This window comes from Biomphalaria glabrata, chromosome 10, assembly GCF_947242115.1.
Source record: "Biomphalaria glabrata chromosome 10, xgBioGlab47.1, whole genome shotgun sequence".
In the NCBI taxonomy this organism is placed as follows: Eukaryota; Metazoa; Mollusca; class Gastropoda; family Planorbidae; genus Biomphalaria; species Biomphalaria glabrata.
Window position 1 is genome coordinate 3,728,381 of NC_074720.1, and position 16,868 is coordinate 3,745,248.

At 37.1% G+C, this 16,868-nt stretch overlaps 2 protein-coding genes across 7 annotated transcripts in view; one reads left to right on the forward strand and one right to left on the reverse strand.

Annotated features, from left to right (window-relative positions):
• Positions 1–16,868, forward strand: part of LOC106052984 (uncharacterized) — a 181,471-nt gene that overhangs the window by 141,237 nt on the left and 23,366 nt on the right. The window lies entirely within an intron of this gene.
• LOC106052986 (uncharacterized) lies at positions 1,729–16,340 on the reverse strand. 3 transcript variants are annotated; one of them, XM_056044209.1, is made up of 7 exons: positions 16,237–16,340; positions 12,995–13,921; positions 11,482–11,563; positions 9,127–9,199; positions 7,653–7,741; positions 4,288–4,397; positions 1,729–3,455 (listed from the first exon to the last, which is right to left on the reverse strand). In XM_056044209.1, the coding sequence occupies exons 2-7, from the start codon at positions 13,806–13,808 to the stop codon at positions 3,328–3,330; spliced, it is 1,296 nt and encodes a 431-aa protein (XP_055900184.1). In that variant the 5' UTR covers positions 13,809–13,921; positions 16,237–16,340; the 3' UTR covers positions 1,729–3,327. The 3 variants fall into 3 exon arrangements, with proteins under 3 accessions (XP_055900184.1, XP_055900185.1, XP_055900186.1); XM_056044210.1 differs by lacking the exon at positions 16,237–16,340 and adding an exon at positions 15,875–15,894; XM_056044211.1 differs by lacking the exon at positions 4,288–4,397.

Sequence of the window (16,868 nt, forward strand, 5' to 3'; positions counted from 1 at the left end):
CCAATAGAAAATTTAAAAGACCCACAGATTTCCCCAGAAAACCGTAAAATGACAAGTTAAGCAAATTGTTGAAAGATCATTTAAATTTTGTCTGTCACATTTACTTTGTTGTCTTTCTGTCACATTTACTTTGTTGCCTTCTGTCACATTTACTTTGTTGTCTTTCTGACACATTTACTATGTTGTTTCTCTGTCACATTTACTTTGTTGTATTTCTGTCACATTTACTTTGTTGTCTGTCTGTCACATTTACGTTGTCTTTCTGTCACATTTACTATGTTTTATTTCTGTCACATTTACTGTGTTGTCTCTCTGTCACATTTACTGTGTTGTCTCTCTGTCACATTTACTTTGTTGTATTTCTGTCACATTTACTTTGTTGTATTTCTGTCACATTTACTGTGTTGTCTTTCTGTCACATTTACTGTGTTGTCTTTCTGTCACATTTACTTTGTTGTCTCTCTGTAACATTTACTTTGTTGTCTTTCTGTCACATTTACTTTGTTGTATTTCTGTCACATTTACTTTGTTGTCTGTCTGTCACATTTACTTTGTCTTTCTGTCACATTTACTTTGTTGTCTCTCTGTCACATTTACTATGTTTTATTTCTGTCACATTTACTGTGTTGTCTCTCTGTCACATTTACTGTGTTGTCTCTCTGTCACATTTACTATGTTGTATTTCTGTCACATTTACTTTGTTGTATTTCTGTCACATTTACTGTGTTGTCTTTCTGTCACATTTACTGTGTTGTCTTTCTGTCACATTTACTTTGTTGTCTCTCTGTAACATTTACTTTGTTGTCTTTCTGTCACATTTACTTTGTTGTCTTTCTGTCACATTGACTTTGTTGTCTTTCTGTCACATTGACTTTGTTGTCTTTCTGTCACATTTACTATGTTGTCTTTCTGTCACATTTACTTTGTTGTCTCTCTGTAACATTTACTTTGTTGTCTTTCTGTCACATTTACTTTGTTGTCTTTCTGTCACATTGACTTTGTTGTCTTTCTGTCACATTGACTTTGTTGTCTTTCTGTCACATTTACTATGTTGTCTTTCTGTCACATTTACTTTGTTGTCTTTCTGTCACATTTACTTTGTTGTCTTTCTGTCATATTTACTTTGTTGTCTTTCTGTCACATTGACTTTGTTGTCTTTCTGTCACATTTATTTTGTTGTCTTTCTGTCACATTTACTATGTTGTCTCTGTCACATTTATTTTGTTGTCTTTCTGTCACATTAATTTTAATTTTGTTGTCTTTCTGTCACATTTACTATGTTGTCTCTGTCACATTTATTTTGTTGTCTTTCTGTCACATTTACTATGTTGTCTCTGTCACATTTACTTTGTTGTCTCTCTGTCATATTTACTTTGTTGTCTTTCTGTCACATTTACTTTGTTGTCTGTCTGTCACATTTATTTTGTTGTCTTTCTGTCACATGACTTTGTTGTCTCTCTGTCACATTTACTTTGTTGTCTCTCTGTCACATTTACTTTGTGTTTCTGACACACTTACACTGATAGCGTCCTGTCAAATTTGGGGTATTTCTTCAGATTTGAAGATAATTACATCCTAGCCCAAACCTTCCGCAGGACGACGGGGCGTGGCAGAGGTCAGGATTAGAACTGGGCACCATCGAGACCACCCAACGGCAATCCAGAGCGCATACCACACGACCAGGCATCTACACATTTGTCAACTAATAAGAAAGAAACTACCTTGTCATACCATGTCTTATAAATCAATTTATTTATATATTCGTTAACACTCTAACTATAACATATAACTGTAAAATCAGAATATAAAAAAGTATTCAAAAGAGCTCTTTGTGTATGGCGAGAATAAAAAAATATCACAGTATAAAACTTGAACAAATAAAAAGGATGTCATTCCTGTGCCATTAGAGAGTACGAGCCAGCTATGCCATTGAGTTACCGTGGGATTGTGAAAATAACACCCTGAGCATTATCCTGGGTGCTTCCGAATATTAACGTACGAAGTAGTTATGTACTGAACACACTTCCTTCTATATATTTAAAGTTGAATCAGTTTAACAGTTGTGAAAAACAAAAACAAGTCGTTGACAATAGTGTCTTCGGTTTACCACCATCCCCGGTCCTCAAATAGATTGCCTGCGAGAAATAATCTGATCAAAATGTGGTTAATGTGTCATTAAAAGTGGTGACTTTACCACGAGAACTTCACATTTGAATATGTCCAAACAGTAAAACGTGATTGTGATGTTAGCTTATGGAAATGAATTAGACAATACATTTTTAAGTTATCATTTCAACCTCTCATCAACATCAACATCCTTTCGACATCTTATCAACATCAACATCATTTCAACATCTTATCAACATCAACATCCTTTCAACCTCTCATCAACATCAACATCCTTTCAACATCTCATCAACATCAACATGCTTTCAACATCTCATCAACATCAACATCCTTTCAACATCTCATCAACATCAACATGCTTTCAACATCTCATCAACATCAACATCCTTTCAACATCTCATCAACATCAACATCTCTGTCATTTGTATACGTTTTGCCAATATAGCGTCTTGAGCCTACAATCTGTTTGTTAAAATCGCTTTATGAATTCAATTATCATTATTATTATTTCGGATCCATTCACAACAATTAACTGCTAACATTGTCGCTAGAGACAAGCAGACATTTGTCTTAAAAAAACATTTAGTGTCGCATCATTAATAGTCAACGTTCAGCTAGTCTGTCTCTCTGTCTGTCATTTGTAAATATTTACTCCACACCGGATTCAACTTGGGAAGTTGGGAGTGACATAAAACTGAGGAGTGAGTGCTTGTGTGTGTAAGAGAGAGAGATAGAGAGAGAGAGAGAAAGAGAGAGAGAGAGAGAGAGAGAGAAGAGGGATAGGAAGTAAACAAAATGAAGGAGGTACATAGATTGACATAATATAACACTTTATGCAGGGCCGGCCTTAGATGATTGGAGACCCTAGGCAAAGTGACTTTGGTGACCCCAAATGAAATAGAAAACTAAAACATAAACAGCGAAAAAAGTAAAATTACACAATTTATTTAAAAAACCTAGTCAGTCTAGTGTACTCCAACAAAAACATTGGACATAAGGTTCGCTATTTCTTCTCTAAAACAATTCTTTGAAGTCCTGTGCAAATCCCCCACCAATCAGAGGCCCAAAGCGGCTGCCTACTTTGCCTATGAATAAGGCCGGCCCTGCTTTATCACGTTTTCGCCCGCCACTTGCGCCACCACTGACGTTATTATAACATAAAGATGAACACCAATGAATTCACTACGCCTCTGATGGGCACTAGTAAGGTAATAAGGCGCGGGTCCTGGACATCAGCTGGACGTATTGTTCATAGTTGAATAACACCTCGTCACCATCAAGGCCAGCATCTAGCATCCATTTCAACTCCGCTTCCGTCAGGGGCTCTCCTGAAACAGAGTTCATCAGTATAAAAGTAAAAACATCCGTTAAGGGTTCTCCTGAAACAAAGTCAATCACTAAACCTAGAGACACTTCGAGACAGAAGATTAAAAAGTAAAATAGTACATAAAATACTGGACCATAATTTACATGTACAAAACACAAGCTAATAAAATAGTCATAAAGACACTCGGATAAAGGCACATTTCTTATTCCATATACAAGGACTAATTCGTACAAGTGCCCCATTTTCCCTAGTGCTATTAGAGCGTGGTATGGATTGCATGACTCAACCAGGAAAACCAATGACCTAGCAGAGTTTAAGTCTCTAATTAACATACATGACTAGATTGACTCATGGACATGCAGAGGACGTAATTATTTTCTCTTTTGAGGTAACGTCTGTAATTTATAAGATAAGAAAGTAAGCCTTACATGACACCGACTTCATGTACATTAGTAATGGTCTACGAACTAACAATATTTAACTGTTTAAACTTTAAAGAAAACACATAATTATATGGTCGAATCTGTTTAATATGACCACATCAAGAAACACCTTTTTCATCCTAATAAGAGGCTGATCCGACAGTGGTCCAATTAACCGGATTAAAATGTAGTTAAGTTGTAAAGGACTTAAGGAAGTTGCAGTTACAACATTTCCAGGCATGCCGCATGAGTTCCAACGTGGACATTATCTAGTATGTCGCAACACTGTGAGGTATTTTGGCTGTAATACTCTAAAAAGCAGTGGTGCCCGATCTTCGGCCCGCGGGTTTGATCTGGCACATGACACGTGGCTACTCGGCTCCCCAAAATCTCCTGCTAGGGAAGACTTACCTTCGTGCATCAAGGCCTCTCTGAGCTCGGCTTCACTGAAAGTACCGTGTTGGTTGGTGTCCAGGGTTTTAAAGGCCAACAAAAGCTCGCTCTCACTCGCAGGCCGGTAGCTGTAACGAAACAGTGAGACAGAGGGAAGCTTTTAAATTGTATAGGTCAGGGATGCCCAACATGTCGTGGCCCACATCGCCAAGAAATCACGGAGGCCAATGGATCCGAACTCCGCAGCTTCTGTGTGCAATGTGGGAAGAAATTTTGAAGAGTATCTTATCTTATATAATACAGACATTACTTCAAAAAAAAAGAAGATGATTACGTCCTACGCGTCATGCATTAGTAATGCATATTAACCAATGACCTAAATTATGTCGCTGGTTTTCCTGGCTGGCTCAGGCAACCCGTTTTATGTATGATGGCGCCGCCTCTCGGGCGTATATTCACGCGTGGCGTAGTTTGGCCTCACCTGATATAGCGATATAGAGTTTGGGAAATGTACACTAAAAGAATCTCCCTCACGAAAATAGAAGAAAAAAAAATCGAAATATAAAAATACTTTTTAAGAAAAAGCTTATCTAAGGGAAAGAACCACATCTTCAAAACAGTTCTCTCACTACTGTAGGATTTATTTCCCCCTTTTCGATATCAAACTAAATAATTAATTACCACAAATTAATTGATTGTTAAATTTTGAATGATTAATGTTTTGTTAGGCACTGTGAAGGATTGTTTTAAAATTTCAACTTGATTCGAGAATGGGAAGTGGACGAAATAACGTTTACGAAAATAATACCGGTACAGACAGACAGACGGACAGACAGACAGAGTTAATATAAATTTTGTAAAAACACTACAAAAAAAAAAACTAGACTTGGTCTTAAGCTTGTACAACGGTTTCGGAATGTTTAAATTTTCACAGTGGCTTAAAAGACAAGCCAAAACATTCCACAGGATAGGACAGACATTTACATTTCTGAGAGTTCCACAGTCTTAAGGCTGTTTGGTAAAGAAGGAAGGTTTCAAGCAGCAATAAAAGAGATTCCCATTAGCTTCTGGTCTTGGAGGTAGAATCCTACAAATTTAGATATGCAATGGTGGTAGTGTGTGGTAATGCAGATAGATAGAGGGGGTGGACTCAGATAAGTCTAGGAAGTAATAGAAAAGATGGAGTGATCGGGGAGCAAAGAGAGAGAGAAAGAGAGAGAAAGAGAGGGGGAGATAGAGAGAGGAGAAAAAGAGATGAAGAGGAACAGAGCAAAAAAAGAGAGAGAGAGAAAAAAAAATGAAGAGAGGGAGAATAGAGAAAGATAATAATAATAATAATTTTATTTATAAAGCGCTGTTAACAAACAAAATGTAGGCTCAAGGCGCTGTAATAACATTACAAACACAAACACGAGAGGTATAATGACAATTAATCTAAAAAAATTTTAAACAGGTTGGTCTTAATGTTCTTCTTAAAAGTGGTGTAGCATATTGTCTGTCTGAGATCAATGGGGAGTGAGTTCCAAACCTTTGGTCCGTGCACTGAAAAAGCCCGCAGACCGTAGCTAACAGAGATAACAGTATCACAAAGAGATGAGCAAGACAGAAAGAATCAAGGGAAGTAAGCAAAAGAAAGGGAGAAACTGATAGAAAGAAATGGAAAAAGGGGGAAGTAACTGACACAGAAAGTTCGAGACAGAGAAACCAAGACAGAAACAAAGAATCAATAAGCAGACAAGAAAAACGAAATGTAGGCTTTAAGATGTGCGGCTCTAAATTTAGCTGCTTTCTTCATCTCGCCCTAACAGGTTCAAGGTGGCGCCATTGGGCTTGCAACAAAAAAAAAAAAAATTCTTCATTCTTTTTTTACTTCCATATCATCAAAGTCTATAAATATAGGACTCAGGGTGAGAACAACATAGTATTAGAATACAACCTTAGATCTACACAGATCGCGATACTTTCTTCTTTCATCAAGTCAATTTCTAAATTCTATCAGAAAAGGGGAGAACGGTGGCCGAGTGGTTAAGCGCTTTGCTTGGGTCATGGGATTGAATCTCAGTGAAGACTGGGATTTTCAATTTCGAGATTTTCAAAGCGCAGTGAGTTCACCCAGCCCTAATGGGGACCTGACTTGAGCTGGGGAAGGTCAAGGCGGTTGTTCTTTCGTTGTGCTGCTGGTCAACCGTTGGCCGAAGAAACAAATGATCTTAACATCATCTGCCCTGTAGGTCTGAAAGCTTTTGACTATGACCTATTCATCAGAGTTCAATCAATGCCATGGATTCGGTAACTTGGTAAACTTTAACACCGGGTATTTAGAGACATTTAACACCGGGTATTTAGAGACATTAAACACCGGGTATTTAGAGACATTAAACACCGGGTATTTAGAGACATTTAACACCGGGTATTTAGAGACACTTAACACCGGGTATTTAGAGACATTTAACACCGGGTATTTAGAGACATTTAACACCGGGTATTTAGAGACATTTAACACCGGGTATTTAGAGACATTTAACACCGGGTATTTAGAGACATTTAACACCGGGTATTTAGAAACATTTAACACCGGGTATTTAGAGACATTTAACACCGGGTATTTAGAGACATTTAACACCGGGTATTTAGAGACATTTAACACCGGGTATTTAGAGACACCTAACACCGGGTATTTAAAGACATTTAACACCGGGTATTTAGAGACACTTAACACCGGGTATTTAAAGACATTTAACACCGGGTATTTAAAGACATTTAACACCGGGTATTTAGAGACATTTAACACCGGGTATTTAGAGACATTTAACACCGGGTATTTAAAGACATTTAACACCGGGTATTTAAAGACATTTAACATTGGGTATTTACAGATATTTAACACCGGGTATTTATCTAACAGGTTTATATAAGAAAAAGATATTTAAAAAATCTTATTACTCATATCACTCCGCAATAGAGAAACACACCTTGATATTTGAATGTAATGACACAGTCTCTCTTTATAATCCACGCACACATATTAAATTAAAATTAAAATTATGACTTTTGTATAGCACTACTTTCATGCTTATAGCATGCTCAGAGCGCTATGGTCCAATCTCATTTGTACACCTGTGGGGGAGGGGGTATCTGGGAGAAGGTTTTCCGTGCTTCCTTTAGGCTCTCAGCAAACATAACTCTGCTCGAGTCGGGTGTCGAACCTCGGGCCCTCTTCATAGGTTGCCAAGCCAAGTTCAAGCGTACTTAGCCTCTTGTCCATTCTTCCCACATATTCACTCATAACCCTCCACCCCATACATGCTAATTCACACACACACACTCAAACTCACACAACGCACAACCCCACACATTGCTCATTGTGACGTCACTGTGCTTACGAGTTGGCCAAGGTGACGTGCGTCATGACGTCAATGAAGGTTTGCAGACTGATCATCAAATCCTCCACCTCCATCTGACACTCCACCATCTTGAAGCGAAAAGAAAACATACAATAACTATTAAGAATCGAGTGTTTAAACACTGACCCCCTCAGTGTCGGGGGAGAATGAATTATTATTATCAATACTTCTTCTCTACTGGGCGGCACGTTTCTATATCACATCATGGTATCAATCACACTATGTTACTGTCTGTGAAACCAGGTGTTAAAAGTCCCTAACTACCCGGTGATCAGAGGCGTAGCTAGCAATTTGTCATCATTGGGGCGGCCCGTGGGGGGGGGGGCTTGACTTCTTTGGGGGCCCCCGCATTTTGCGTAATATTTAACATTTAATGTAAAAAAAAATCCGAACACTCATTTTGGGACCCTTCTCAAATGGAGGCCCGGGGGGGGGGGGTTAAAGTCTTCTCTCGCCCCCCCCCCCAGCCTAACTATGCCACTATCGGTGATACAAGTTTGTAACTAACCGGTGTTAAATGTAAAAAACAAGTATGTAATTAGCTGGTGTTAAAAGTCAATAATTGTCTGGTTTTAACAGTCTGTAACTATCCGGTGTAATAGTTTACCAAGTTTCCGAATCCCTGGAGAGTTGATTGAACTCTGATGAATAGCTCAAGGTCAAATTCATGCATCAACTCACACTATAGTGAAAGTAGACGATGTGGTGCGCGTGTGTGAGTTAATATTTTGAAGTACGCAGGGCCGGTCCTAGCGATTGCTGGGCCCTATGCGAAACTGATTGCGCGGGGCCTAGTCTGGGTGGGAATAAGGATAATAAGTGAAAATTAAGATTTTATATTAGAAAATAAATTCGGCTTTGCATTTTATTCATTTTTTTCTAAGTACATAATCGCGATCAAGCTAATTTTACTTTACCAATTTTGCAACCTATGGCATATTTATATGCCAGTGACTATAAAAGTAGAAATGGTATTGGAACTTCCGGTTATGGGGAAAATTCGTCTGATTATTACATTTTATTGCATGAAAGCTGACAGTGCCTTTTCTTTTTTTATCGCGCGTAGGAATGGCGTTTTCCATAATAAATGACACACACAAATGATAATTTTATCTATTTTTTATGAGTTTTCAGGAAATTTTAATAAGTGCAGGTTATTTCCAGGAATATTTCGTATATATTTTGCAATTAATAATTACACATAAAATTATCACGGGGCCTATGAAAGCGCGGGGCCCACTGCGACCGCATAGGTTGCAGTGGCCTAAGACCGGCCCTGGAAGTACGCATGTCCATCAACTCCAGACACAAGTATGTGATTCAACACAGTCTGAACCTTTGTCAATGCCATTATTCCCAGAATCCCTTACACCGGACCTTCAAATTAATTATTTTTTAAATTTTGCAATATAATAAGTCGAATCAAAGACTAGGTATTTTTATGGACATTTACCTTATCTTCAATCTCTGTCAACTCCTTCTCTGTTGGGTAAAAACCAAGGGCTCGCACTGCCACTCTGACCTGACTGAATGATCGAAATAGAGTCACGTGATTACGTGAGCATCTTAATTGCTATGCGCTTCACTTATTAGGGCACTCAAATAATATGTATTTATATACTAATGACGTACTAGAACACTTAGAAATATGCACGATCTCTGTAACTTATTTATAATCATTAAATTTGTTTTAAAGTCGAATCCACAGTAACGAAGGGCGAGACACTAGTCTATACAACAGCGGGAGGATCTAGAATCTAAAAGTAATTTATATTAGAGTTAAGTAAAAATATATGAAAAGCTTAGATAATCTATCAATAAACCTATAGCAACCTTAAATTTAATAAACATCTGGATTCTTTTAGTTCTTTTATTGATATAAATCTAAGCCCTTAAAAGACCATGCGCAAAATGTTCCTGAACATTAATTTATTAAACTCTTGAATCAATAATGCCTTACATTCGGAAATTCCCCTTTAAGAACGCAATAGCCATTTCGAATTTCGAAACCGATCTTGACCCTAGATGCAAGTCTAGTACTCAAGCCTAATTAACCTTTATTTATTTTTTTACTTTGGAAACAAATTGTAATGATCAAACTAGAGTTGTTCCCCGTGTGGCCAACGAGCTTTTAAATCCTCTCTCGGGGTATACATCAACTGTTAAATTTCTTAGTGTGAGCTGGCGCTCCTAGATCTAATTTTTATCTATTTTTATCTTTATTTTAATTTGTAATTTATATAGGCCAGGGCTATGATGTTTGTAATTTAGTGTCTTTTTAGTTTATATAGCTCAGTGCTGAGTATTTTGTAGTTTCCGCTATTTATAACTTTCCACTAGTTTTAGTCTTTTTCTGTTTTTTGTGTCAATGTAAATAAAGTGTACATAAGTTTTGTTTTATAAATTTAGTTTAGCTTGTTCTTTTAGTTAGCTAGATTAGTTTAGTTTAGTTTAATTGTGCTGTCTGGTTGCTTAGGCGACTCTAGCCCCTTGGTCGCAGACCGAGGTGCACAAATTGGGCCCACTCAGTAGAGCTACCACCTGCCTACTGTAAAAATATTGAATAAATGTTGAGCAGCAGATAATAACACAAAAGGCCTCACTCAGTTAGCGCCACCCTGACCTGCTCACATTAGGAAATAGAGGTGTTTTTGCGGTCAATGCCAATGCAGGTTTCATGCAGATTCATGAAGGTTCCATGAAGTTCTGACTTCAATAGAGGTATTTATAGAAAATAAAAGGCTCAAATGCTATGTTTGATGCTTGTTGTGATTTGTTTCAAGTGTAGCTCGTGAAGCGAAACGCACAAGACCAAACTTGATACATTGACTTCCTTGACTGGAGTTGAAGAAGAGGGTTGTTGGTTTTTTTTTTTTACAAAGCTTAGAGGAACTCACTCTTTGTCTGGTAAAAGCATGTACACGTTATTTTTCCCACACCCAATCTCGGATCATGTGAAATTCGACACAATTATTTTTTTTTACCCGACAACACAAGAATCGATAAAAAAAAATTACCAATTTAATAATTAACTAATTAATTAATAGTAAATTATTTTTTTTGCTTTTGGTATCGACCAAGGGAAAAAAGGTATGATTAACTAGACTTAATTATGTGTTTCTTTTAGGTATACCCCCACGACGTTTCGCTTGGCGGCATGGTATTTGAATCGCTTGTCACTTCTACAATTTTGGTTCTCTAAATATGCATATTTCATATATGCCAAAATTGTCAAATGATTGACAAACTGAACTATATGATTGCTTAGAGAATGTGTAAACGTTATACATGAGAAGGCCACCTCCATGTTATAGAAGTGACCTACACATGGAGAAATGTAAAGAAGATTCATTCTATCATAAAAATGTAAAAAAAAAAAGAAAAAAAAAGTACATTTAGAATGCCTGAGTTTCACGTAACACTCTCTTACCCAATGTGAAAAAGTACATTTAGAATGCCTGAGTTTCACGTAACACTCTCTTACCCAATGTGAAAAAGTACATTTAGAATGCCTGAGTTTCAAGGAACACTCTCTTACCCAATGTGAAAAAATACATTTAGAATGCCTGAGTTTCAAGGAACACTCTCTTACCCAATGTAAAAAAGTACATTTAGAATGCCTGAGTTTCAAGGAACACTCTCTTACCCAATGTGAAAAAGTAAATTTAGAATGCCTGAGTTTCAAGGAACACTCCCTTACCCAATGTGAAAAAGTACATTTAGAATGCCTGAGTTTCAAGGAACACTCCCTTACCCAATGTGAAAAAGTACATTTTGAATGCCTGAGTTTCAAGGAACACTCCCTTACCCAATGTGAATTTTCCCCGCACGTTCAAAGTCAAGGACGTCAAAAATTCTGATGATTTCCTTGTGAATAACTTTGATTGACTCTGTAGGAAATATGGAAATAAAGTTTTGACTCTGTAGGAAATATGGAAATAAAGTTTTGACTCTGTAGGAAATATGGAAATAAAGTTTTGACTCTGTAGGCAATATGGAAATAAAGTTTTGACTCTGTAGGAAATATGGAAATAAAGTTTTGACTCTGTAGGAAATATGGAAATAAAGTTTTGACTCTGTAGGAAATATGGAAATAAAGTTTTGACTCTGTAGGAAATATGGAAATAAAGTTTTGACTCTGTAGGAAATATGGAAATAAAGTTTTGACTCTGTAGGAAATATGGAAATAAAGTTTTGACTCTGTAGGAAATATGGAAATAAAGTTTTGACTCTGTAGGAAATATGGAAATAAAGTTTTGACTCTGTAGGAAATATGGAAATAAAGTTTTGACTCTGTAGGAAATATGGAAATAAAGTTTTGACTCTGTAGGAAATATGGAAATAAAGTTTTGACTCTGTAAATAACACTGACATATAGGCCTGATATTTGACTCCGTAGACTTATAGGACAGCAATACTTTCCACACGTACATGGCTGATTGCAGTTGTCGGTAGTCTGTGTTTCATGGCGTCTAATATTCTTGCTTGAAGTATTGAAGCCTGCCTTTTTACCTGCCTAGATTACCAACTCAAGGGGGGGCCACTTCTGAGTTTGTGTTTCCACATGAATTCTTTTTGTAAATTTTGTTTTAAAATTTCATTTTGCGAATAGAAATAGTCCAAACTGGTTGTTGAAGACTCTGGAGGAGGTAATGGAATTGCAAAAGTTACTTCCCCTGAATCTTACAGGGCAACTATGAAAGTCCAAGTGTAAAATTTAGTCTAAATAAACCCAGCCAGAAATAAAACAGGATATACCCTCAAACACTCAAACTTTTGTCTTCATTTTGTTTATACAAAAGTTTAAATTAACTCACTCATTCTGTCTGTCTCTCTGTCTGTCTCTCTGTCTGTCCGTGTGGTACAGATTTTGTACACGTTTTTTCCCCCACTTTCCATTCTCGGATCAGGTTGAAATTTTGCCTAACTATTTATAGTTGATGGCTAAACATCAATCAGTGAATGGATTAACCAGTTAGTTAATCAATTAGCGGTAAATTATTAATTTTGTTTCGCATAGAAAAAAAAGAAGTTAAACCTAGCAGTATTTAGAGTGTTGACAGTTATTGTGCGGTTATTCCTCTAGGCTAAGCTTTTTTTCTTTCAAAGCAGTTTTTAATATTATTTTGTTTGTTTCTTTTTTGTCTATCTTTCTATCATTCTTTCTGTCTCTTTACCCACTTTCTCTTTACCCACTTTCTCTTTACCCACTTTCTCTTTACATTGCCTGCTAATGTTTCGGTTGCGCTTTCCCTTTTACACAATGGCATGCACAGGTTTTTTTTTTATGTACTATCACATTGACTATGACATTTACTGACCTTTCAGTTCAAATCTGCTTTTCGTTTCCCCCAAATCCACGATTGAATGCTTAACAAAACGTCCTTTCTGAATGAGCTTTAGCTTCTTTTTTGACTTTTTGGATTTTTTCTTGCCACTCCCTGACTTTTTTCTCTCCTGTTCGCCTGTTGTTGCTTGACCTTCACCTTCGTCTGCTTCTTTAGTCGCGGTGTTAGAAGCGGGTGGTTTCCCTTTTTTTCCTTTCTTGCCCTTTTTGCCTCCTTTGCGTCCCAGCTTTGTTTCTTTCGCGTTGCCCCAGCTCGAGATCTTCACAGCCACGTAGTCTTTATCTTCGATGCTGTTGTTGTTGAAATTGCTGCTTTGCGTTTGGAGCTCCATTTTACCGCGGAGGGACCCATCGTAGAGGACGCCTCTGCACAAAGAGTTTGAATTGATCATTGGATGCTTCTCAATGTTTATGCTCCGCTCGTTCAAAGATTTGGCGTTTCCTGTTATTCGTCTCCAGGGGCTTGCACTTGACTGTTCGCTGCTCGCTTCAATATTATTTGAATTTGAAATGTTGCATTCACAAACGATAGCATAGTGGGATTCTGGCAAAGACGACTCATTTTTACAGTTCAACTCTGCAGAACTATGATTCTTCTGCGACTTTTTTACTGGAGAATACACCAGGCGTCTTGTTTCCCCACTAGACAAGTTATGTCTATTTCTATGTGGATTTGTTCGTGTCTTTGAAAGATCTTCGTCGGAGTTTTCGTCAAGATTGGCTACTACCTGATTAGGTTTCTTTCCAGATCTCGTTATAGCAGAGAAGTTTCTGGATTGCGAGGACATATTGGTTCCAGAAGTTTCTTTTTCGCTTGCGATTTATAAAACGTATGCAAAACAAGTTCAGTTTAATCCTTCGGCAGTCTTTTGTTACATTTCTTTTCAGCAGACGTCAATTTCTACGGAAATAAAAAAACAAAATTAGCTCTAGATCAGGGGTTCTCAACCTGTGGGTCGCGAGCCCCTTGAGGGTCGATTGACGATTTGCCAGGGGTCGCCTAAGACAATCGAAAATATGGATTGTTTTTGTCTATTCTTCTTTTGCTGTGTGTGTGGGGAGGGGGGTGGGTCGCGGCCGAGTGGGGGTTTCTATAAAGGGGTCGCCGAGCTTAAAAGGTTGAGAACCGCTGCTCTAGATCAGTACTTTTAAAAAAAGATAATGTGTCTACGGACTGTGAGTTTTTTCCCCAACGTTGGGTCAAGTTAGTCCGACGCAGTAGCGGACAAGCAGAGTTAAGGCGAGAACGAGATTAAAGTACAAGCTGTATATCGATGATATATTCAGACATTGACTACTGCACATTGTACAGTTTTTGTGTGTTTACTTTCATTATTTAATACACTCATTAAAGTGTCACGTTGTTTGGAGACCAAGTTATCAGGTTCTTGACTTAGCCATTTTGTTCCGTCTAGGGTTTTTAGAGAATCGTAACATTATCTGATACGTTACTGACGTTTACTTCACGTCAGAAGATAGTTACGTCCTTTGTGTCAATCTAATCCTGCATATTAGGCTAATATGATTCTAAATCTCTGCTAAGTCGTTGGTTTTCCTGCCTGATTTAGACAACCCGTCTCATGCTATAATGGCACTACATTAATGACACTAGATTAAAATAGATCTAGATTTGTCTACAATATAGAATAGGCTTCATTTATACTGTCTATATCTTCTTATCTTATATAATACAGACGTTACGTCAAGTCACTGGTTTTCCTGGCTAGCTCAGGCAACCCATTCCATGCTCTAATAGCACTAGGGAAGAAGGAGTATTTGTTCATATTTGTCTTAGCATATGGGACGAGGAATGTGCCTTTATCTTTGTGTCTTTCAGAGTATTTTATTAAATTCTGTTTTTGTATTTGAAGATTATGGTTCAGTGTTTTATGTATAATTGCTACTTTACTTTTGAGTCTTCTGTCCTGAAGGCTTTCTAAATTTAGTGATTTTACCAAAGGTGTTACTCTAGTCAAATGTGAGTATTCGTTTGTTATGAATCTCACTGCTCTATTTTGTGTCTGTTCCAGTTTCTTAATGTTTTCTTGAGTTGAGGGGTCTCAAACGGAGGATGCATATTCTATTATTGGTCTAACCAAGGTTAAATAACATTTTAGTTTTTTGTTCTTATTTGATTTATAGAAATTTATTTTAATAAACCCTAATGCTTTGTTTCATTTTTTTATTGTTTCATCAATATGTGGATTCCATGACAGTTTTTCATTTATTATAACACCTAGGTATTTTGCGGTTTTAGTCTGTGTTACTGGTTTGCCATGAATAAGATAAGTGGAATTAATTTGTTTTAGTTTTTTTGTTACTCTTAACAACTGAAATTTTTATGGGTGGAAAGACATGCTCCAATTTGATTCCCATTTCTGTAATTCATCTAATTCTCTTTGTAAAATATCTGTGTCTTGTGTTGTTTTTATTGTTCTATATATTATGCAATCGTCTGCAAATAATCTGACTTTTGTTCCTGAAGTAATGCAATTTGGTAAATCATTTATGTAAATTAAAAATAGTAGTGGACCCAAGACTGTTCCTTGAGGTACACCTGAGTTTACTGTTATTGGTGTTGATTTACTACTTTATTTCTATTAGTATTAGATCTAGATCTACTAGTCTAGTCTTGTTTGTAAAATGTTTTACATATTTCGGATGTTCCTTCAGAGTTGAAGATAGTTTACTTCCTAGTCCAAACCTCCCGCAGGACGACGGGAGATAGGAGCAGGCAGGGTTTGAACCCGGGATCATCGATAAATCCAAACGACAGTCCAGCGCGCATACCGCACGACCAGGCAGCCATGTATTCAGTATTACACGCTTTCGGTGGTCGCTAATTTATACTTACTTATATTATTCGGTCTACATCTTACTTGAATCAGTAACTAGATTATACTTATCTTATCTTATATATTACAGACGTTTACAAGATGTAGTTCAAGAATATTGTCCTGAATCACCCAGGAAAACGAATAACTTAAGTCTTAAAATATTTGAAGTCAATGATTAACAGGCAAGACTAGATTGACACATAATCATCATAATCAAATGATAAAATGCGTAGAACGTAGTGTACTAATTATCTTTTTTTTTTTTTTTTTGAAGTATCGTCTGTAATCTACAATATCGGATTCTACGTCTGTATATATTTCAATTCATCAGGGACGCTTCAGTATTACACGCTTTCGGTGGTCGCTAATTTATACTTACTTATATTATTCGGTCTACATATACCATGCATTACCAACCACAGTCATTAACCTCGTTTAGAGATTGAAAATGTCTACAGTAAGAAAAGGACAATCCTAAACTGCACTGGTGCGCAAAACAAACCTAAGCTTCGAACGCATAACAATGAATAGTTAAATGACGTAATCATTGTTTGCGTGCTTTGGTGCGTAATTTTCTTGTCGGGAGATGGACACTTTCTATTCAGAGTTTCACAACAATGTTTTAGTTGCTAAACGCACAAATAGTGTGTGATTAGATTAACACATGGGTTCCCGTGGCGTGCGGTTTAATCATCTGTAAAAGTGTCGCAATGTCATTCAGCCCTAAGAAAATACAGACCATTGATGCGGCCCGTGACAAGTTTTGATTTAGCTCGTGGCTTATTTTGATGTGGCCCGTGTCATGCTATAATGTGGCCCGTGTCATGCTATAATGTGGCCTGTGGTAGTTTTTGTTGATTAACATGAATGAATAATAACAAAACTCTAGGTATAAGCTATAGTATAGACACCAAATCAGCTGTTTAATCTTACGCCATCTTGGTTGACAACAACAGTTACAAGGGATGTTACTCCCAATCACCGAGTGGTGCAACCTATATAAAACACACA

Coding starts and splice junctions, on each gene's coding strand:
- LOC106052986 (XM_056044209.1), bottom strand. CDS start 13,808: ATGTCCTCGCAATCCAGAAACTTCTCTGCTATAACGAGATCTGGAAAG. Junction 7,742..9,126: donor TGACAGAGATTGAAGATAAG/GTAAATGTCCAT, acceptor TTTCGCTTCAAG/ATGGTGGAGTGTCAGATGGA. Junction 4,398..7,652: donor CACGTCACCTTGGCCAACTC/GTAAGCACAGTG, acceptor GTTTCGTTACAG/CTACCGGCCTGCGAGTGAGA.